The 23,591-nt window shown below is 49.2% G+C and overlaps 2 protein-coding genes across 2 annotated transcripts in view; both read right to left on the reverse strand.

Annotated features, from left to right (window-relative positions):
- Positions 1-4,751, reverse strand: part of necab2 (N-terminal EF-hand calcium binding protein 2) — a 46,036-nt gene extending 41,285 nt beyond the window's left edge. Inside the window, exons 1-2 of the mRNA XM_060061588.1 lie at positions 4,367-4,751; positions 518-573 (exon numbers count right to left, since the gene is read on the reverse strand). Of these exons, the coding sequence (XP_059917571.1) occupies positions 518-573; positions 4,367-4,702 (392 nt within the window). The 5' untranslated portion in view covers positions 4,703-4,751. The remainder of the gene's footprint in view (positions 1-517; positions 574-4,366) is intronic.
- Positions 4,752-6,204: 1,453 nt separating this feature from the next.
- Positions 6,205-23,591, reverse strand: part of hydin (HYDIN axonemal central pair apparatus protein) — a 77,558-nt gene continuing 60,171 nt past the window's right edge. The window contains exons 69-92 of the mRNA XM_060061589.1: positions 23,437-23,579; positions 22,966-23,181; positions 22,519-22,670; positions 22,256-22,338; positions 21,831-22,059; positions 20,991-21,314; positions 20,672-20,798; positions 20,038-20,203; positions 19,415-19,562; positions 18,410-18,620; positions 17,882-18,106; positions 17,251-17,420; positions 16,739-16,937; positions 16,442-16,594; positions 15,118-15,288; positions 14,772-14,881; positions 14,289-14,511; positions 11,260-11,469; positions 10,723-10,886; positions 10,167-10,317; positions 9,516-9,746; positions 9,145-9,369; positions 8,610-8,891; positions 6,205-6,882 (exon numbers count right to left, since the gene is read on the reverse strand). Coding sequence (XP_059917572.1) covers positions 6,673-6,882; positions 8,610-8,891; positions 9,145-9,369; positions 9,516-9,746; positions 10,167-10,317; positions 10,723-10,886; positions 11,260-11,469; positions 14,289-14,511; positions 14,772-14,881; positions 15,118-15,288; positions 16,442-16,594; positions 16,739-16,937; positions 17,251-17,420; positions 17,882-18,106; positions 18,410-18,620; positions 19,415-19,562; positions 20,038-20,203; positions 20,672-20,798; positions 20,991-21,314; positions 21,831-22,059; positions 22,256-22,338; positions 22,519-22,670; positions 22,966-23,181; positions 23,437-23,579 — 4,523 coding nt within the window. The 3' untranslated portion in view covers positions 6,205-6,672. The remainder of the gene's footprint in view (positions 6,883-8,609; positions 8,892-9,144; positions 9,370-9,515; positions 9,747-10,166; positions 10,318-10,722; positions 10,887-11,259; positions 11,470-14,288; positions 14,512-14,771; positions 14,882-15,117; positions 15,289-16,441; positions 16,595-16,738; positions 16,938-17,250; positions 17,421-17,881; positions 18,107-18,409; positions 18,621-19,414; positions 19,563-20,037; positions 20,204-20,671; positions 20,799-20,990; positions 21,315-21,830; positions 22,060-22,255; positions 22,339-22,518; positions 22,671-22,965; positions 23,182-23,436; positions 23,580-23,591) is intronic.

Raw genomic sequence — 23,591 nt, forward strand, 5'->3', positions numbered from 1 at the left:
GATTGGACGTCTGAGCATCGGTTAATTGAGTACCCGTGTGCGAGGGTTAGGCTTCCCGGACACATGGTATTGTGATGGCCGGGGGCGTGGTCGCCGTGTTCCATGTGCTGCAAAGGATCCCGTGAGGGTTCGGACTGTCGAAATGCGTGATTTGGTGGAGATTTGGCGGACTTTGGTGGATTTGGTGGGTTGGGTGTGTGTGTTGTGAGAGAGAGAGAGAGAGAGAGAGAGAGAGAGAGAGAGAGAGAGAGAGAGAGAGAGAGAGAGAGAGAGAGAGAGAGAGAGAGAGAGAGAGAGAGAGAGAGAGAGAGAGAGAGAGAGAGAGAGAGAGAGAGAGACCAAAATCCCCCAATATCATATCATAGTGAGTGAGTGACATCATTACATCATATCCGTATTGACTGAAATTACTGCTGAATTGAGCAGGGATGCCATGACAATTGGGAACGTTTTATTCTGCATAGGAAGGAGTCACAACAAGGGCACCTCTATTAAATATGCCTTCTTTTTGTTTTACTTTATGGAAAGAAAAATCCTGGATGACTTACCGTCTTTATCAGCTCTTCGGAATATCTGATGAGGAAAAAGCAGAGGAGAGAGCAGTGTTAGTTCTTTTGAAGATATTGCAGTATGCAGTATAATTTTTCTGTTAAGCTTGTATTTGGGATTTGCACTGTTCTGTACACTTTCACTGGTGTGAACCTGTGAATTTCCCCTGCAGGGCTTAGAAACATGTTATCTTATAGCAGTCGGCACTAACAACACTTGAACAATTGAAATTGTACATTTCACTCTTGTAGGTTTTAGTTTCTTTAATCTGATGATTCTATAAAGGATGACTTCTGGATGTCTCAACCTGAACTCCCATCGGGGGGACTTTGGGCTCTAAAGTGAGTAGAGACGTCTCCAGAGCCAGACGTAGGGCTCTGAAGTGAGTAGAGACGTCTCCTAGAGCAAGACATAGGGCTCTGAAGTGAGTAGAGACGTCTCCTAGAGCCAGACGTAGGGCTCTTATGTGACTAGAGAATTCTTCTATATCCAGAGGTAGGACTTTAAAGTGACTCATTCGAACGGGGACAGTGCGATTAGCTGCGGCAGTGGGGGCCACATGAAGGCAACATGCAGTGAATAGTTTCAACAGAATCAACTATTGGAAAAACACAACCGACGTCATGTTGCGGTGGCCAATCACGTAAGCCGGCGCTCAGACCAAAGACACCCACGGGAAGAAGAACCTTGTTTGTCATGGAATGTTTGCATTGTAGCATTCCGCTGTTTACAGATAAACTGTGAAGATGGAAGAGAGACTGAGTGCCACCGTGTTGTCCTTTCCAGAGCTGAGCAACCCTGCCAGGAAGGAGTGGTTTAAATTCACAACGTGACGCAGATGGGCCATGAAGTGACTCTCCCACATGGCAGAGGCAGTTTGTGGTAATCGCTGCAACGCCCCATTTGTTCTGAATGAGCCCTATACTGGACCTATACCAATACTGGACACATTTAAACACATTGTCCACATTAGTCACTCAGACCCAAAATAAAAGAACAATAGGGTCAAGGTTGGGAAAAATCCCATAGTTAACCTAAAGCTTTCAAGAGGTGTGAACGGCTGGCCCTATCTGCCCCTTACAGTATGACTCTTCCATAAACTATGCACTCCTTAGATGATTTATTGGACTATCATTATTTTTTTTCGTAACCTATTGAAAATATTCTCTCCACTCTCAGGTGTAAGGTAAGTACATACACGTGGGTTCCCCTCGACAGGAGCCAGGCTTAGCCAGCAGTATTTATGACAACATAAAGAAGAGCACTTGTGCATTCAGGAGTTTATATACATCTATAGTTGTTATAAAGTATTAGTTTATAGACTATTCTTAAAAACACGGTACAACATAATTGATGCATTGTCATAAATATGAAAGGCATAGAATTAGACCTGCTCTGTAGGCTTCAAGTCGGCAAAAAGGAATTAATTTTGTTAAGAGTTTTTCCAGACGAATAATTATTTAAATTAGCTAGAATGTGCAATGGTGTGTGTTTGAGATATACGAATATAATCCTACGATTTTATGCAGTCTCCTAATTCTTCATTTAGTTCAGAGACGGAGAGAGTGTGAGAGAGAGAGAGTGAGACAGAGAGAGAGAGACAGAGAGACAGAGAGACAGAGACAGAGACAGAGACAGAGAGAGAGAGAGAGAGAGAGAGAGAGAGAGAGAGAGAGAGAGAGAGCGAGAGCGAGAGAGCGAGAGCGCCGATGGGGAAGACGTGGTCGATAGCTCCAATCTTTATAAAAAGATCCTTCCATGGGAGAGAGATGTCATGCTACTCCTAGATACCAGTAGGTGCGGTAGACAATCACATCCTTCAGTCATGGATCAGAGTTGAAAGAGGACGGGTAGATACAGGGAGCGACCCGGTTTCACACCCTTTAACGCACAATCGGGGACTCATACGTGTGTAAAATGAACCGTAACATTAAAATAACCTACTGCTGAAAATCGAATTACTTCATTCATTTTTTTTTCATTCATTCATTTAAATGTTCAATGATTGATAGGCAAACTTAAGAGTCGTGTTTTCCCTCGTCTTCAGCAATCTTTATTATCAAACTCTTCCTTGTGAAACATTAAGGCTGGGATGGTAGCGCGAACAGTGGGCGGGGGAGGAGCGAGAGAAACAACACACGCACGCACATAACACACACACTCATTGGGAATCTAGAATGATTACAGAAAATAGAAATCTTATAAGGGGCTAGAGTCCTCCAAGTTATGATAATAATCATGTGTTACAATAAAAAAGCAAAAATGAATTAGAACTTAAATGACTCATAAACAGAAAGAAACTCCATCCCTGTGTCAATGTATCAGGGGAGGATCCACCGCCATGAGGCTGAGATTACACCCCTCTTTTATAGCCTCATAAAACCCATTATTCCTTATGTAAATGTTCACCAACCAAATAAAACGGAGATCTTCTCTACCACCAGATCCATAATGCAAATAGAAGTCACTCGATTCATGTCAATGTCACTGGATATCCAAGGAATCATGAGTGGATATTGCAGTAATACTATGGTAATTATGCAGTTGGTGTCTGGCCAAGGGCCATTTTCATTGCCTCTCTTTGAGAAAGGAGAAGTGGTGACAAACTGGAAACCCGTTGACCATTTTAGAGATTTCCAATATGGATCATCAACATTGAACAGAGCAAAATCATTTTATTAATACTAATTGTAACTTTATTTCACACACACACACACACACACACACACACACACACACACACACACACACACACACACACACACACACACACACACACACACACACACACACACACACACACACACCGTTATTATTTTACTAGGATATTGTAAGCCCTGCAGGTCTAGAGCATAATTAGTTTCCATGCCCCTTCTTCTTCTCTTAAAAGTAGATATCTAGGTTGGGGTCAATGATGCGACTGAACTGATTTCCTGCAAAGTTGTAAACCCCTAAAACCGAGTGTGCGAAAAAGTTTTGATTAAGGAAAAATAAACATCGATAATCGATGTCCATTGGCACCCTGTGATCATCGTCCTGAACGATACATTCTGGGCGAATCCTCAGCAGTCCTTATTGCGCGCCATGATTGCAACGCAAAGTGGAAAAGCTTCATCAATTATTCAATTCTACTACAGTAGTAGACTGCGTCCTCCAGCGACGCGGAGATCTGCAACACAGGTCGAACTGCTATACTGTCCGAGGTAATGTCATGTGTTCAGACGAGTAAACATCGAGAAAAATTGATCAACAACTTGGACTACATATTTGTTTAAAAAAAAGAAAAGCATTAGCCTATGAAAAGATCGAGTAGCAGTCGAACAGGGTAGACAGACACTGAGATGCACGATGGAACATCAGCTCACAGGGATCGATATGCAGTCCAGCCCGATAGCGAGGAGGAACTGTCGGTATAATGTTACCCATATGATTTAGTGAGAATATTACGTAATAGCCCAGCAAGTGTAGAGTAGGAGTCTTCTACGTCTCCTATGTAAAGGAGCCATAGAAGACGCATAAAGAGAGAAATCATTTTTTATCCAGGTTTTTGGTTTTGTTTCATTTGGATTTGGGCAAATCCCTTGATGTAATGTGTCGTTTAGAGTCTCATGTCATGCAAACTTCGGCTACCTTCTCACCACTTTAGTCGCGTCAACGCAGCAGCGCGACCTTTTTGCCAATATACAGCCGTGCGTCTTTGCGCACAAGTTCTCGTTTTTTGAAGACACCGATCCCTCAGTCAGTCAGTCTGTCCAGCACCACCAGTGAGCAGAGAAGTGAACCACAGGTCCGTATATATTACAGATTCAACACTCACGTCTAGAATGACGGCGATGCCTTTGCGCGGTTCAGGAGCGTAAAAATGCTCCTGAGCCACGGCGACCTCCTCCCGGCTGCCGGCGAATTCCCGGCTGGAGATGTTCTTGTTGTCACTCATCTTGGTTACGATCCAGCGGACGAGCCCGTCGATACCACCGGGCTGAGCGCCGCTGTTTCCGGTCTGTGCTGCCGTCGCGGACTCGCTGTCCAGCACCAGGTCGGCTACGGGGTTTGGTGGCTGGTCTTTGCTGTCCTGGGCCCGGAGTTTGGCTTGTTCTTTGTTGAGCAGTTTGTGGACGCCGTCCCTGCAATAGCGCGCTGCCTGCTCACACATCCTTTTGCTGCGTAGCGTACATGGTGCGCTCTATGGGGGGAAAGGCGCACCCCTCCCATCTTACATCATCGACCCCGAAAACACACCCACCACCCCAACACACATCCACTCCATCTATCAACCTTTCTATCTCTCTCATATATACATATATATTTATATATATATATTAGATATATATGTATATATATATATATATATATATATATATCCATCTGTCCATCCATCTCACTAACTGCAGTTGAGTTACTGTCATTAAGTAGCCTTTGTCATGTAAATGCACTCTTTGAGTATTAAAAAAAAATGGTACCCAGCCTCTATTCAATACACCCTTTCCCTTTTCCGAGGCATCGGACTAACAGTGTCGCTCATAACTATTTTGGGTCTGCTAACTTTGTGTACCACACTAGCACACTTTGTGTACACACTTTTCACACTAGCCTTCCCCACCTAACTCCCACCTTAGTCTTCATGTTTAACCTGTTTTTCTTTTATTCCTAGTCTGTTTTATATAGTTTTGATTGGGCAAAATGTGAAGCGTCTTAGAGTACCATATTAAGCGCTATATACATTTCATTTATTATTATTATTATTATTATTATTACTACCAGGAGACTAAACTAGTGAAGATAAATGACCATTTACCTTTTTCCAAGAGACGTCCTAGCAGGTAAACACAGTGTAGCCCCAAGTATTAACATTGGCTGGGCGAACAGGGGTACTGATTTAGCCCACAACCGGTGTCCTGGTAAATTAAAAAAGCAGGACCATACCTAGAGTTATGAGCAACAACTGTTTGTCCTACGCTCTGTGAAAGGGGCTTTTCAATTAATATTGGAGGACATCAACGCTTAATGGTGCTGTCAGGAAGAGTTGTAAAGATGGAGAGAAGAGAGAGAGCTCCAGTGAACCACATCAGAAATAGTCCCTCTCCCTCACTCTCTCTCTCTCTCTCATTGTAACTAGTATGCAGATGATCCATATGATCTGTGTATCCCTATAACAACACAAATGCAGCAGAGGGGAAACACATGTCAAGTGTTAAGGAACCATCTCAATACCACTGCTCGGAGCAAGACCCATGAACCTGACCACTGAACCTGTGGTCAGTGGGCAGGTTCATGGGTCTTGCTCCGCAGCGGAGCCTATGAGGAGCAGGTCGGACCCTGGTCTGGGAGGGAAGGAAAGGCAGGAGGGATGGTGAAAACGGTTTGCTCTCCACTAAATGTGTTTTTATTTTCTCGAACAAACACGCTAGAAGAGGGATGATTTATCGCCAAACAACGGTGTTGTTTGGCCTAAGGCCTATTGACAAGCTCTTAATGGTTGAAATTATGTTAACAATACAGATTGACGGTTTGCCTGGTTAGGTACCTTGACTAATTAACCATGGAGCAAAGACCAATACATTGCCATCTAGTGCTGTGGGGACCTAGCTAGGGAGACTATTGGACATGATTGCCCCCTTGTGGTTACTGATGTTAATGAGAGACACCCTGTTTTTTTTTGTAAACTATTTATTGTGTAATTTAGGACAGCTCCCATATGGCCGATGGCACATAACAATAAATAATGTACATGCATAACAGCTGTTCCTGTTCTGATTTTCAACTTTAAGTTATGCGTCCATATTCGATTTAATAACACAGCAGGTGCACAAAAAATAGATTTATTGCTAGGAAAAATAAAATAAAGCATTTTGTCTGACACAAAGGACTATCTCGTATAAATAGTAAACATTTGAATGGAGTGCAAGAACAGTGCAAACAATTTGTTGACAATTTATTTTATTTGCATATGTGCATGTGTTTATGCCTGTGTGTGTGTGTGTGTGTGTGTGTGTGTGTGTGTGTGTGTGTGTGTGTGTGTGTGTGTGTGTGTGTGTGTGTGTGTGTGTGTGTGTGTGTGTGTGCGTGCGTGCGTGCGTGCGTGCGTGCGTGCGTGCGTGCGTGTGTGTGTGTTTGTGTGTGTGTCTACGTGGCATCGGGGTCGTGGCCCCTCAGGTAGAAGACCCAGCAGTGGGGTGGCCCCTGGCCCTCTGAGGGGACGCTGCAGATGTTGAGCTTGCCCTGCCAGCGGCCCTGGGGCCCGGCCGCCGGGGCCTCGAACGTCACCAGGATGTTCTGGCTCTTTTTAGACCGGATGGTTTCGGCCCCTTTCACCGTGAAGCACGGATTGTCTACCTGTAGGAGAGACCACGAGGCCCCGTTATGCCCCAGGAATCCCTTTACACAGCGCAGGCCTCAGTGCTGTTCACTCCCACGGTTCTACTGCAGATATTAAAGGGATGCACCCAGATGTCTGTGGTTTTGGCGTTTGCCTGTCTTCCCCAGATTCAAGGCGAGTCGTTTGATTTCACTTTCATAATTTTGCTTCTAAAAGGTGAGTTTTGCTGGATTTGAAAAACACACAGATAATTAGCAACATTTTCTGCGCTGTTATGATTCGGCAACCTGTGATGCACCACTGGCACATGTCTATACAGAGGTCAGTTATATGATCAGCTGCGTCTGGCTGGGTACTCTACACTGAGGGTAACCTGTCAGTTATATGATCAGCTGCGTCTGGCTGGGTACTCTACACAGAGGGTAACCTGTCAGTTATATGATCAGCTGTGTCTGGCTGGGTACTCTACACAGAGGGTAAGCTGTCAGTTATATGATCAGCTGTGTCTGGCTGGGTACTCTACACAGAGGGTAACCTTTCATCGACGCATAAGAGGCAGCCTTATAAAATATGATATAAAGTGCTGAATCATCTGTGTTTGTAGATAAAGAGCATCTTGTTGTGTTACTGGTGGAACCCATTGGAAATTATTGGAAAGTAATTAAAAGTGTAGACCCCTCACATGAACAGGAGCTAGGCTACTGTATCTCTGCAAGTCTGCTAACCCAGCGGTCTCACCTTCTGGAAGCACGATGGTGCATTTGGCAATAAACAACTAGTCTGAGTAAGGCAGGCAAACACCAATCCACCGATATCTGGGCGATTCCCTTTAAGGCCATTCAAAAGTATCTGAACTAAAAGGTATTTCAAGAGTAGAAAGGCGCCAATCCAATCTTCCTCTATAAATGGTTTTATTGGGAGTAAGACACATGATGTAGTAACAACTGTAGCTACAGTTGTTGCTACATCATGTAGTAACAACTGTAGCTACAACTCAAGCCATTAGCGGCTGCTAATGGGACAGCTGAATACCAACATAGGGCAGGTTTTATACAACTAGCCAGGGGGAACTTTACCTGTAGAAGGAGAAGGGTATGTTAGTCCTACTTGTTACTGAATGTGATACAGCTACAGCCTACCAGACTGAGGAGTTAGTTCACAGTTAATGTGTTGACTCATTAGCTACAGCCTACCAGACTGAGGAGTTAGTTCATAGTTAATGTGTGGACTCATCAGCTACAGCCCACCAGACTGAGGAGTTAGTTCACAGTTAATGTGTTGACTCATCAGCCTCAGCCTACCAGACTGAGGAGTTAGTTCACAGTTAATGTGTTGACTCATCAGCTACAGCCTACCAGACTGAGGAGTTAGTTCACAGTTAATGTGTGGACTCATATGCAACCCCCCTGCATTTGCGAGTGTAACAGTACATTAACATTTTATCTTTAGGGCCTTTAGCAGATGCTTTATCCAACGCGACACACAATAAGTACGTTTGTCAGTAGAAAGACAAACAACAATATATCGCTGTCGGTACAGTAAGGATGTGCCAAGCACTAACAATTGCTAGGTCAACCCATTCCAGTATACACCAAAGATAGCTCGGATAAGATGCTACACGCTGCCGAGTACTAAGTGCCAGAACGTGCATGAGACCTATGTCTCAGATGTATATCGTATATTAAGGCACTGTCCTGTACCCCGTGGGGCCTCAGGGGACCCCCCCTCCCGGCCCGACTCTCACCTGGTAGGAGAAGGCGCTGTGATGCAGGAAGACATTCTTGAAAGGGATGGTGACGCTTGTACCGGTCCGGATGCTGAACGGGCCCTGGGGCCTCGGGCCCACGCAGATGCCCCTGAGGGGGAAGACGTACTCGCCCCCTAGCAGGGAGGACACGCTCAGCAGGGCCCTGGACTCGCCCAGCTGATGGGGCTCAAAGCAGAGCTCCACACGGACCTCAGAGCCCGCCTGGGAACCCAGCGGCGTGACCAGGCCCTTCTCCACCAGGAAGTCATCATTGTCCGTCTGGGGCGGAGGGCGGGGGGGGGAGAGGGGAGGGGAAATAGGATGGGAGGGTGGGGAAGAAGAGGGGAGGAGAGAGGAAATAGGATGGGAGGGTGGGGATGTAAATAGTTACAAAAGCTAACTATATACAGTATATATACATCCATTTTTGCGTTGATGATGAATAAGTATATGAAGCTGTGTATAAGGGCACACTGTATCTGACCCACTCAGGGTTGTATCAGGGAGCCGGGCTGAGGGCCCGGGGCCTCACCTTGCAGGTGTACTCCGCCTTGCTGCGGGAGTAGTTGGTGAACTTGGCGTGGCCCATGTGGTGGCCGCCCAGCGGGACCTGGAAGAGGATCGGGGGCTCCGGCGGCGCGGCCAGGGCCCTGAGGAGCAGCTCGTAGCGGAAGGAGCCCAGCTCAATGCAGGAGAGGCTGAGCGCCGCTGTGGACACGCCCGCAAAGAGGGGGTGGAACTCAAAGACCACCTCCCCCTGGGGAGGAGAGACACATACATGGACACGAGGACACAGACATAGAAACACACGCACGCAAAACCCGACACAACAGCATGAGCTCAAACAGAAAGGAAACACGTGGTCTATAAAGATTCCGTTGGTCTTGATCCGTTAGTCCCCACCTGGGACAGGCCGGGCAGCGTGTGCTGCAGGGGCACGCTGATGTTGGGACACGAGCACTCGGCGTTGAGGATGACGGACACGGCCAGGGGGTTCTCCAGCCGCACGCTGGACGAGGCCGTCTGCCGCACGGTGGCGCTGAGCTCCACCGCCCCCGCCGGCGCGGTGCGCGGCGCCCTGAAGCTCAGCACGTAGAAGAGGTACTCGCCCGAGGGCTCGCTGAGGAACGTCACCTGGGGGGGGGGCGAGGGGGGCGTGGTCAACGAGGAGTCGAGGCTACAACGAGGAGACCCCTTCGAAGGGGAACACATGCGCACAACAGCCCTCCCACCATCACTTTCACCCCCCCCCCCCCACCACGCCTCCCCCTCCCCCCCGTCCTCTAGTGATGCACAGCACCCAGGCTCGTGCATAGACTCGTGGCTGGCGTTGCCACTGCCCCTTTGCCCTCATTGGCTACAGTGCCCTCGGGCCTGAAGTTGTTGTAGTACTGTGGTGGTATGTCCTGCGCTCATTTGCTGACTGCCAACTGTGTCTGCACGGCGCTGGTCCCTACATAGGCTACAACAACGTCAGGCTGGAATACTGGGCCTCAAACAGAAGCAAGACAAGAGACTGAGGTGAGAAGATAGCTGATGGCCATGAGCCCAGACCTTGGTCTGCACCAGGCCCTCCTTGCAGGAGTAGAACAATAACTTGTAGTCCCTGGTGGCCAGAGGAGCCACGTCCACGTAGTCCAGGCCCCTCAGAGACACTGTCGCATCGGGTTTGTCCGGCTTCAGAATCTCTATCACCACCTTGAACCTGAAAGACATGGAAACACCTAATTTCAAGGACATACGCAAAAACACACTCATTTTATAGAGAAACATGCAGAGAAACCCCCTTATTTTACAGAGAAACATACACAGAAGCACACTCATTTTACAGAGAAACATACACAGAAACACTCATTTGATAGAGAAACATGCACAGAAACCCCCATATTTTACAGAGAAACATACGCAGAAACAATAATTTTACTGAGAAACAAACACAGAAACACTGAGGATTTACAGTGCTAGAAAGAAACAAGCATACCTGTCACAACTACAACCTTGACTGCATGTGTGTGACAGTGTTTCCCACGTCAACACATGCTGTCTGTGTGTATATTGTACATCAGCACCAAATGGGCTCCGCTGTTGTGTGTGTCTGTGCGTGACAAACCTCTGCAGCTTGCTGAGCCAGTTGTGCACGGGCAGCAGCTCCGTGTGCCGGGTCTTGGCAAGCAGCTCGCGGCTAATGGTGGCCTCGGGTTTAGGGGGCTCGGCGGATCCTTGCAGAGAGTAGAGCTGCCCAGATCCATCAGGGAAACAAATGAACACAGAACCCTGGGAGAGCGAGAGAGAGAGACACACACACACAGAGGGGGAGGGAGAGAGACATGAATACAGAGACATGAATAAAGAGACAGAGGGAGCGGCAGAGAGAGACAGAAAGACAGACAGAGAGAGAGGCAAAGAGAGACCATTTAGCTTTAGCTTTCGCCTAGACATCAAGATGTTAAAGCATATTATAGAATACGTTTTACCAAGCAGCGTCAGCACGTGCATAACTGAAAAGCCACTTTATAACCATTGTGCATTAAAGCATCTGCTCCACACCGCTCCACATTAGTCAATTCCACCCCAGGTTAAACCCCAGTCATCTCCTGCATTATGCAACCCGTCACGACCGCCTCTCCAGAGGGGCGGCCTGCCGTACCACGTGCTTGGTGCCCGGGGCGGCCATGGTCCGCGGGGCGTAGGTGACGGGGTAGCTCTTGGTCTGCAGCGGCTCCAGGAGGAGGACGGGCGCGGCGCTCCAGTGCTCGCCCTCCACGCTGGGCTGCAGGCTCCAGCGCTGGGCGCTGGGGTTGGACACCAACAGGCTCTGGGTGCGGGAGCCGCGGACCGGGCAGCAGAAGGACAACACCTGGACCAGAGGGGGGAGGAGGACAGCCGGGCCTCAGGAGGAGATGTTGTTTGATGTTTGAGGTTTCTGGATTGTGTTCCCTCTATTGGGGTTGGGTCAAACTGTGGAGGTTTTTTTATTTGTGCAGAATGACAAAGATTAAGAAAGATAGACCTGCTGTTCATGTTGAATCAGCTTGGTTCTATTAATACACCACGGTGCTATAGACTCTCCATGGTGGTATAGACTCACTATAGACTCTCCACGGTGCTATAGACTCTCCATGGTGGTATAGACTCACTATAGACTCTCCACGGTGCTATAGACTCTCCACGGTGCTATAGACTCTCCACGGTGCTATAGAGTCACTATAGACTCTCCACGGTGCTATAGACTCTCCACGGTGCTATAGACTCACTATAGACTCTCCACGGTGCTATAGACTCTCCACGGTGCTATAGACTCTCCACGGTGCTATAGACTCTCCACGGTGCTATAGACTCACTATAGACTCTCCACGGTGCTATAGACTCTCCACGGTGCTATAGACTCACTATAGACTCTCCACGGCGCTATAGACTCTCCACGGCGCTATAGACTCTCCACGGTGCTATAGACTCTCCACGGCGCTATAGACTCTCCTCGGTGCTATAGACTCTCCACGGTGCTATAGACTCTCCACGGCGCTATAGACTCTCCACGGTGCTATAGACTCTCCACGGTGCTATAGACTCTCCACGGTGCTATAGACTCTCCACGGCGCTATAGACTCTCCACGGTGCTATAGACTCTCCACGGTGCTATAGACTCTCCACGGTGGTATAGACTCAGCACCGTGCTATAGACTCTCCACGGTGCTATAGACTCAGCACCGTGCTATAGACTCTCCACGGTGGTATAGACTGGTGCTATAGACCCTCCACGGTGCTATAGACTCTCCACGGTGCTATAGACTCTCCACGGTGGTATAGACTCAGCACCGTGCTATAGACTCTCCACGGTGCTATAGACTCAGCACGGTGCTATACTCACTGAAGGTTTATATCCTGGGAGCTACGGTAGTTGAGATTATTTAACTCTACCCTGAAGTGAAGCCACTGGGCGAGGGTATTAAAGCTGTTGAGCTCAGCGGGCAGAACAGCCTGGTCTATAATGTGGTGCTGGTGTCTGACTCAGACTGGAGCAGCAGCCCAGAGACACCGGCCCTTCCACAGAGGCAGGCTGTGGGCTTTTTTACTTGCAAATGCCAAAGCATGAAATTGCCATCTTCAAAGGAAAACACTACCTTGATAACTGTTCCTGGCCAATTCAGAATTGTACCTTTAAAGTGTAAGTGATCACAGCGGCTCAACAACAACTATGAGATCAACATTTTTTATCCCCATGTCTACGAACAAGTGCAACTTAAGACATAATAAAGGTCCAGAGTGTAGAATTGAGTCATATAACGGTAGGATTGCAGATTGCTCTGCAACAGCATCAGGTAGCCAAATGTCAAGTGATGAGGATCCTTGATGGATTTATACATATTATAAATACATAATTTGGTCTTTACAACTATAGGTCATAGTTCCCAAGTCAAGGTCCTTTGACAGTTCCAATCGTGGGTCAACGCAAAATCACAGAGCTATAAGGAACTGTTCACATATGCCGGGATGTCTGGCTTGTTCAGCTTTTGTCCTCTTATTGCATGCACAGTGGTAAATTACATTCATAGACCTACTGCTATCTGTTATATGAATTGATCAATCATCTTGACAGCAGCATGAAAAACGTACCATCACATTGCATAACCGTCTCCGTTCCACACACATGTTAGTGGAAGTAATGTTTTTTTGATCATGGTTGGGTAATGCATCTTAAAATATTGGTCACTATGGAAAGACATTGTGTCTTAAAACATGCATGTGTGGGGCCCATAGCAATGTTGGGGATATTAATGGACTCTTGACAAGAATTAAAATAACTATTTCACACCTATGCAAGCTTGAAAGTCAATTTGTGTACAAGTGTGCAACCCATTTATTCCAATTTGCACCTACTTATCATTATTCCCCTCATCCGTTTGCTGCCATTCGCTACACAATTTTACACTTGGATTACTCTATATAACTATATATACATATTGTGTATATATCGTGTTCCTTGTGCCGCAAGGCATCGTGGGGTTGGGGGTAGGCCTGCACAATAAATCGTTATAAAATCATCGTTATAAAAAGCATAATAGGTGCTCTGTAACCTAGGCTCCCGTCTCATCATTCCCGTGCTGCTTGCCACAATATGTATATATATATAGTTATACATAGTTATAGTATATATAGTATATGTATAGAATATATACACCGATAGATTCATACATTGTATAGTATGGTGAAAGGACGGAGCATTAGGCCTGCCTTCACTGGCTATTTGAGGCACTGGTATAAAACCACAGTGTGCGGCACATTTCATATACAACATGGTGGATTACAATGCTCCAAGCTACTTAAAAATCCTCACAAATGGGTCGTCGCAATTGGGTAAACACAACCCCCCCCTCCTTCCTAAAACGCTTGGCCTTTTCCTTTTCATCTGACAGTGTTACAATTCGCTTACTCGAATGAAAGTTGTTTGAATAATTCCGTTGGTTGAATGTGCAACCCTCAGCGGTAGATGCCACTCACTAACACACGCCACCTTTCAAACAACCCCCCCACCCATGGTTTGGAATGACTAGCCCTTTAACCAGATAGAACACTGGTCTCCAACCTATTATTTTAGAAAGAATTTAAAGAGAGCAGAGGGTGGGCTACCATAGTGTAATAAAGGGGTGTGCGCAATGACATGGGCATTGATCCTACCTCTTTGGCGACGGCGGGGGGAATACAGGCGCCGGCGACGGTGAGGGTCACTGGAGCAGGAGAGCCCTCTATGGAGCACGTCAGATGTGCGTATGTCTTGGGGTTGCTGAGCTCCACGGGGGCAAAGGTAAGGTCAAAGGGGAGCTCTGAGCCTGGGCTGATGTAGCCTGCATCTGGCTTGATGGAAAGCTCTGGAGAAAAGCTCTCTGTCTCCCATCTGAACCTGTGATATACGTAGAACAGTGTCAATAAGTGCCATGCATGGTAAGATAGCACAACCCCTAGCAATGTATATTTTATTTCAAAGATTGAAGAAAAAGACGAGGATGGAGCCTCACTGTCTCTGCATTGGCAGAGACACAAATACAATTCAATTATTTGTTCTTCTGTTTCAAGACCATCCCCATTGTAAGTGAGTCGGATCGATACGTTGAGGGAGAGCTGATGCGCTCCACTGCAGTGTGCAGCGTGCACGGTACCGACCCCGCCCCGATGTCTCCGTGGTTCCTCAGGACCAGCCTCTTGGCCAACATGCAGCGCTGCATCACCGCCCCGAAGGCCAGGTAGTCTGGGTCCAGCCGCACCTCCACACACTGCACGGACCAGGGGAAAGAGCTCAGAACACCGCTGTGCTGCTCAGGGGGAAGACATTTAGAGTGGAGCACGATCAACCTGTGTCAATCCTCATGAACAACAGAGAGAGAAACATCCGAGAAACACCCTAAACCTCAATATAATTATGATAACAGGTTGATTAAATATGATTAGAAAAAACATGATTTACAAAAAAATAAATATTTAGAATGTATTCATTGATTAAGGTGTCTACCTGGCAGCGGCCCCGCGCGGTCAGCAGGGTGTGCTGCGTGCCCATGCACTCTGCCCGCAGCTGGGCCGTGAAGGGGGCCGCCCGCTTGTGGGGCGCCCAGAGGAGCTCCACCACACAGCGGCCAACCAGAGCCTTGAGGGTGACCTCACCCGCAGGGGACACGGACAGCACCTGGAGCAGAGCATGGAGGGGTGAGGGGGGAGGAGGAGGAGGATAGAGGAGGAGTGAGGAGGAGTGTAGAGGAGAGTCGAGGAGATGAGGAGTGAGGAGGAGAGATGAGGAGAGGTGAGGAGAGATGAGGAGTGAGGAGGAGAGATGAGGAGAGGTGAGGAGAGGTGAGGAGAGGTGAGGAGTGAGGAGGAGTGGTGATGAGTGAGGAGGAGAGATGAGGAGAGGTGAGGAGAGGTGAGGAGTGAGGAGGGGAGATGAGGAGAGATGAGGAGTGAGGAGGAGAGATGAGGAGAGGTGAGGAGAGGTGAGGAGAGGTGAGGAGAGGTGAGGAGTGAGGAGGAGTGAGGAGGAGAGATGGGGAGTGAGGAGGAGGAAGGAGGAGGAAGGAGGAGGAAGGAGGAGAGGTGAGTGCAGCGGAGAGGTGTGCAGTGAGGAAGGGAGGAGGAGGAGAAACAGAGGTTAATGGGAGGACTTTAGGGCACCACCTGGGCTACAGCATCTCTCAGATAGATTGTTCACACATGAGATACACATGAGATACACATGAGATTGTTCCTATTGGAAAAACAACACCATGTCATTCTAGAATAATGAATGCTGATATGAAAACACCAAAGATATTTATATCCAATTGACGAACACTGCATAGTTCCCTAGACACTTGTTGCTTTGTACATGTCTCGACACAAAATACTTAGTAACTTGAAAAGTGCGGAAAAAATAAAGTTATGATACAAAACTGTTATTATTTAAAAGCCTCGCTTTAACGGCAAAGGGAAACATCCCTGCTCACTGCTCAGTATTTCTCCATTACCTCAGAAATATCAAGCCTAGCACTTGCTTTATGCCAGGCCTTCATGCCGGATTGACGGTATTACGGGGGAAGGAATAATGTGTGTTTGGAGCAGAGGAGGAGGGAATCCAGAGATATTATCAGGCTTAGTACCTCCAACTCCGTGCTAGTTCCATAGAAACACACTGAAAGAGTGAATTGCATACAGTGTATATTAAAAACCATGAAAGAAATAATGAATAGGAAACGAGGTGGGGGAAGTTGACAAGCAACAGGGCTGAAGCTCTTTGGAAGAAGTAGCACAGAAACTAAAGCTACCAAAACGATGGCGGCCTTGTGTGTGTGTGGGGAACTCCCTACCCTGGGGTCCAGCGGGGGCTGTGTGTTGAACTGCATGGAGAAGGTGAGGTCGGAGGGGGTGCGGTTGACCACCCAAACCTGCCTCTTCACCCGTTGGCCCGGCGGCACCGAGCCCAGGTCCACCTTCTCCTGGCTGGGGTCCTCCACCTCCAGCTGGACACACACACACACACACACGCACACACACGCACGCACACGCACACACACACACACACACACACACACACATCCTTCAGCAAGGCAGTGGACCCCAAACTCCCTATGGAAGCCCCTAGCGCAGCTCGTGGCCTGGCTGACCTTGACCTCCATGCCCTGGCCCCGGATCTCCACCACTTGTTTGGTCCCCTGGCCCACCACGAAGGTGAGCTTGTCCTTGTAGCGCCGCGCCTCTCGCGGGAGGAAGGTGAGCCTTGCCTCGGCAGCGCCCCCCGACGGAAGCGTCTCTGCTTTGAAGTCCAGCTCCAGGTGGGGGGTGTTGGCGAACAGGCACTGGACACTGGAGCCGAGGATCCAGGAGGAAACGCGTCAACCGGTTAGTGTCACTGACATGGCAGGGGGTAGGATAGGCCTTCAACTCCCAGCCTAAACAATAGGTAGGCATCCACAAACACGGTCCACAAAACTGGCCCATGTATGTGGAGTGTGAGTAGCCCTGCAGGCCTAATTCAGCATGATCAACGGGCTCTTCTATGACCTGCATTCACTCTGAGAATACATGACCAAACAAAGAGGGGCCGGAGGTCCAGACATCCCAGTGCTGTGTCCTCTCTGTACAGAAAACCCTGACCGCCCCCCCCGCCCAAACACACCTGATAGGCCTGTTATTGGTGTTGCTGATGAGAAGGGTCTGGCGGGCCGGCGCAATGCCCGCCGCGTGGACGAAGCATTTTCCAAAGTTGTGTTGGGTGAATGAGAAGTGGAGGCTGGAGGGCGCGCCACTGCCACTCACCGCAAAGGTGAACGTCGGGCCATGCCTCACCTGAGAAATGGAGGGAGGGATGGAGGGAGAAAGGGAAAGAGACAGACAGACAGAGACACAGAGAGAGAGAGAGGGCTAGATCAAGCCCTGGTTTGTTGGTATATCGTACCACATGCTGCACCATCCACCAACAATGAGAGCGATTTCAGAAGTTGGTGCCATGCTACGAAGGTTAGCGTGAGGGCTAACCCCAAAACACTTACATACATAATACTGTAAGCCTACTCTATGAATGAATGATCACATGGCTGGACTATATCAATCGATTAGTAAGGTCTTACCAAGACTACACAAGATTTGACTGCACCACATCAATCTATTAGTCTGGTCTGACCGGGACCCTGCTGACATGTATGTATGTGTGTACATTGATGTCCACAGATCAAGGTGACGGTGTGGTTTGCAAAAGCACCAGAAGTAGACATAGCTGGAACACATTCATCAACGAGCGCCGGTCTCACCTTGGCGTGGAGCCGGACCCCTTGGAGGGAGCATTTTCTGTGTGGACGGAAGCAGAGCGTGGCATTCAGCTGTTGGCTGACCTCCACAACGGCCTCCTGACCGGGCTTCGCCTCCAAGTGCTGCAGCAGCTCTGGGGGACCTTCCAGGTCAAAGGTCACACACATACTAAACCTCCCAATGTTGTACAGCAGGAAGGTGAAGCTAGATGTGTCCCTCAGGTCCACCTGAAAAGAAAAACACACTGAAATGTCTGGAATAGGTTTCGCCATCAGTCCATTCACAATTGCTTAATTGGATGATTCATGATCTAGCATGAAATTAATATTGGGCCAGACTGAAAGCCTGAATAACAGCTGAATCTCAAATCATGAAGCAGTGTTAATCAAACATCTGCATGTAAAAAAACAAAGAGAGGGGTAGACATAGTGTGTGTTTGTGTGTGTGTGCACGTATGTGTGTGTGTGCGTGCGTGCATGTGTGTGTGTGTGTGCACGTGTGTGCGTGCGTGCATGTGCGTGTGTGTCAACCTCTCCAAAGTGGAGCAGGTGGGGTTGCTCCCCTGCTTGGACCTCCCTCTCCTTCCCTGCCGGGCTCCGGAGCTTCAGCCGGGCGGCCATGGCGTAGCCGTCGGCCTTGACGTTGAGGGTCAGCGGCTGCGTCTTGCCCCTCACCCTCAGCACGGGTCTGAACCTCAAGCAGCCCTCCCCTGCGGCCACCACACACAATGACAGCGGCAGTCTGCAGCGTTCACCGAGGCAACAGCATAGGAGGGAATAGACGGATCTATTACTATTACTCATTGTTGAAATCAACATTGAAGTACCACTGTTGTTTGTTTCCTCTAATTCCTTTTGATCAGTGTGTGTGTGTGTGTGTGTGTGTGTGTGTGTGTGTGTGTGTGTGTGTGTGTGTGTGTGTGTGTGTGTGTGTGTGTGTGTGTGTGTGTGTGTGTGTCTGGCCCTGTCCACACCTGGCACTAACATGCATTTTGGCTGATCTGATCTCAAGTGGAAAGCTCTAAGTACAGTGAATGTACCCAGGACGCATTGCAGACACATTGAGGTCCGTTCACTCTTACCACCTTCAGAGGTGGTCTGGCACAAGTACGGCCCCCCTTCTTTAAGGAGTCTGTAGGTGAATGTGTCCTTGGCCCTGTGCTTTAAGCAGTGTGTAGTTGAAAGTGTCCTGGACCCCAGCCTTGAAGCAGTGTGCAGGTGAATGTTTCCTGGATCCCAGTCTTTAAGCAGTGTGTAGGTGAATGTGTCCTGGACCCCAGTCTTTAAGCAGTGTGTAGGTGAATGTGTCCTTGGCCCTGTGCTTTAAGCAGTGTGTAGGTGAATGTTTCCTGGGCCCCATTGAAGGACCGTCTACTCGGCCGACAGTGTCGTATTAAAGGTAACCACATGCATCAAATTGCGAAAACTGCAATTGTCCATCACATCTGACCATTTTGAAAAGCCCAAAATCGATGTGTGGGGGCCCGAGTACGTATGCGCACGCATGTGCGATCCGATGTGTGTGATCTCCGTCACCTGTCCCCGGGCCCCACGGTGCCAGAGGTGGGCTGCACGGTGAGACTGTGCAGGTGGTCTTCGGAGTTGAGGGACGACTGCAGTACAGAGAAGTGGAGCACGCACTCCTCAAAGTTCACCAGATGCACGGTGTTTTCCATCCGCCGCCCTGCGCGCGCACACACACACACACACACACACACACACACACACACACACACACACACACACACACACACACACACACACACACACACACACACACACACACACACACACACACACGTTATATATTGTTCTAATCCAAGCTTCGGCTGATGGGTGTTGAAGTGTGTACTCAGTCGCGATAACATTTAAGGAAATATTCCAAGAAAGACATTTAAAGAGCCAGAGAACCCGCTGTTTCAGCTGGAATTCGAGCACTATGAGACACAAAATGTGTCTCAAGAATGTATGTTTTTGGCTGAGAGTTTTAGAAGAAGATGCTACCCCCAAAAAATAAATAATTAAACCGATTAGGGTTCACTAGCTCTTCAATTAATTTCCTCATTGTATCCTCTTTTAGTCTCCACCTTAAATATTGAACATACTGAATGGCTGATTGTGTATGTGTGTGGGGGTCGGTGTGTGCGTTTGATACTGACCTACGAGGATGTCCCCCAGGTCCAGGTGGGCTGTGTCCAGGTACACCAGTGGTTCCCTGGTGGAGCCCGCCAGCAGGAGGGGAACGGAGAGGCCCAACGCCTCCACCAGGAAATCCCACCATGACTCCACCAGGCCGAGCTGCTCCGACACGTACTCCCAACACACCTGATCCACACAGAAGACCCCCCCAGGGAGGGGACACAGAGTGTAACGCTGGTGAACAGAGAGGCTGGGAGATGCTCCTGAATCATTTGTCTAGTCTACCGTAACCAAATGCCCCTTCTCTTACTCCCTTTGTTATATAAGATAACGCCTTGCTTCAGTGAACAGCCCCGAAGTGAGAAGAATAAGCACATGAGAAGTAGAACAACAAAGACAAGGAGAAGCAAATTACAAAGCAACATCCGTTGGGATAATGGAAATGGATCGGAGGTGTCCCGCCCTTTCTCCCGCCGCTAAAGCCATGTGACTGAAGCAGATGTCCCTCTCTCTGAAGCCTGGAAGTCCCACCCTCACTACTGCCATCATGGTACATTCATGCGCTCTGTCCTGCGGTGAGAAGCCTGGGAGCGAGCTCATCATCGGATGGCATTCTGGATGGTGGACCGACGTTACTACATCTCTGTCTCGTACCTCTACTCTCTTCCCAGGCGGGATGCTGCCACCGGGGGTCAGACAGCGGAAGGGGCATGGCTCCGTGTCTTTACACACCCACTGGAAGGAGTAGGGCTGACTGGTGGGATTCATCACCGCAAATTTCCTGGAAAAACGGACGGATAACCACACACACACACACGCACACACACACACACACACACGCACACACGCACACACACACACACACACACACAAAATCCTTACATTTCATGACAAGTTGTTGTACCCGGTAAGATGTTTGTAAACCAGTAAAAAAAAAAAGTGCTGAACGATTTGAAAGACAAGACAGCGCCACCTGGTGGTGGACACGGACAGGCCGACGGAGTGGAACTCTACGACCCTGGTGTGGGGGTCCCAGGGGGCGTGCAGCCCGCTGATGTAATCTGATTTGACGAGCTGGAAGTGGACGTGGGGCAGCAGGCAGCGGCCCAACACCGGCATGCTGGGGGCAAGGACCCCCTCCTGCAGGTTGGGGATGCTGGAGCCGCGAAACACACACACACACACACACACACACACACACACACACACACACACGCACACACACACACACACACACACACACACACACACACACACACACACACACACACACACACACACACACACACACACGCATGCAAACAGTGGGAGAACAAATATTAAATGAGTGTTACGACATTGGTGTCAGGCTCAATTAAAGACCTCCAGCCCTGTCTTTTTTCTCATCTTATCCAGCAGGAAGCGTCAGCATGAAACAAAATGCAGAATCTACTGCAGTGGGACTTTCCCCTCTTCAGCACCTACAAACATTGACATTTCTGAATCAAATACCCTTAAAGTATACCATGGTTTCACAGGGACCTCCCCATCTGGGAATACATCAGACCGTGAGAGAGGGGGACTGAAAAGTATGACCAATGTAACCTTAAACATGGCCACAAACGATCAAATATTGATATAACCCAAAAGCCATTTCTAAGTAGACATAAACACGAAGTGTTTGCGAACATTAAACCTATTGGCCTTTCTCTTTCCCCCCTGTAGCAGTTCATAGCTGTTTTGATTTTCAAATCACTCCCAATCATGCCCATTGCTAAATGTTGTTATTTTCTTTTTATAAATAGGTCATTGATGGAAACAGTACAACCCTTACCTGCAGACCAGCCTTCCTGAGTAGATGGCCACCGCCAGAGGGCAGAAATGGACGCTGAAGGTCTGGGAGACCCCGGGGCCCACACTCCCCACGTGGGGCTCCACGGTGAAGGGAGGGAGCTTCGGGTCCCCCAGGAGACACGTGAAGCCGGCCAGGGCGCTGGAGGGCCGGGCTGTGGAAGGTGCCGCCCCCCCGGGGCTCCCAGGCCGGGAGCTGGGACTCACAGCGGCTGCAGAAGATCACAGACAACAGTCTGCTTCAAAGCTCAGTCAGAGATGGTATAGAATCAATAACATTGTATTTATATAGCCCTTATCACCGGTACAGTCTCAAAGGGCTTAACAGGCCAAATATTATTGTCACCCCCCTGACCCTCGCCCCCAAGAGGAAAAGATAAAAGTCCCTTAATAGAAGCTCCACAGCACCTCTTTCAGCGCTGTCGTCGGGGTCCATGACGACCTTCCATGAATACTCCAGCTGGACCACCCCCTGGTTCCTGATCGTCAGTCTGTGCACACAGACATATGTAGGGGACCAAACAGTTCAACTGTCACCCGTTCCAGGCTCCAACAGACCAACCCGTTTTTACAGAACCCATAAACCAAGCACAACTCCAAGTGGGACTCAGGCCACTCGTACAGAGACCTCAAAATCTGCATTATTGACAAAGGTGGACCCGGAGACTCACTGGGAGACCCTGGTCTGGTAGAGCATGGTGTCTTTGAAGCGGACCGCTTCCCCGTCGCAGAGGAACATGGCGTAGTCACACACGGCGCTGACCCTCAGCTCCAGCTCCCTCTGGGAGCCCTCCACCACAGAGCAGGGGGGCTCAGGCTCCGACTGCACCACCCACACACACACACAGAATGACACACACACACACACACACACACACACACACACACACACACACACACACACACACACACACACACACACACACACACACACACACACACACACACACACACAATGACACAATGAGACACAGACAGACACACACACACACACACACACACACACACAGATAAACACAGACACATACACACACACAATGACACACACACACACCTATTAAAAAAACTGTCCCTTTGGGTTCCATGTGTGTATCACAGCGATGGTGGACATACTGTACCTGGTTGTTGGCGGGCTGCTGGGGACCACCAGAGGGAACCAGGGGCAGATGGGCCGTGCGTTGCCGGTCGTCCCAGTCAACCACCTCCTCGGTGGGCCGGTCAAACTCCACCGAGCACAGCCTCGCCACCGAGCCCTGGGCTGCCAGGGTCACCGGCAGAGGGGAGCAGAAGGCCAGGCTGACCTCCTTAGAGCAGCCGGCGTGGAGGTGGCCTGCCTGAGGAGGAGGAGGAGGAGGAGGAAGAGGAGGAGGATGAGGAGGGGGAGGGGGAGGAGGGGGAGGGGGAGGGGGAGGGGGAGGAGGAGGAGGAGGAGGAGGGGGGGGGGGGGGGAGGGGGAGGGGGAGGAGGAGGGGGAGGAGGAGGAGGAGGAGGAGGTCACGCACGAGTGACCAGGTCGATGGCCTAGTAACACACGTCTTATTGCAGTTGTATGTTTTTTTTTGTCATGGCATTACTCTCTTTGCCATTACCTGTGGAGAGAAGGTGATGTGGGGCGTGGGGGCGGGCCACTCGAACCTCAGGGCCGTGCTGGTGCTGTGATTGGTCATGGTGAAGTGCTCTCTGTAGGGACGGCCCACCTGGCAGTGCCCCAGGTCAAGTGCCTCGTACTCGCCTGGAGGAGATT

This window comes from Gadus macrocephalus, chromosome 9, assembly GCF_031168955.1.
Source record: "Gadus macrocephalus chromosome 9, ASM3116895v1".
Classification (NCBI taxonomy): Eukaryota; Metazoa; Chordata; class Actinopteri; order Gadiformes; family Gadidae; genus Gadus; species Gadus macrocephalus.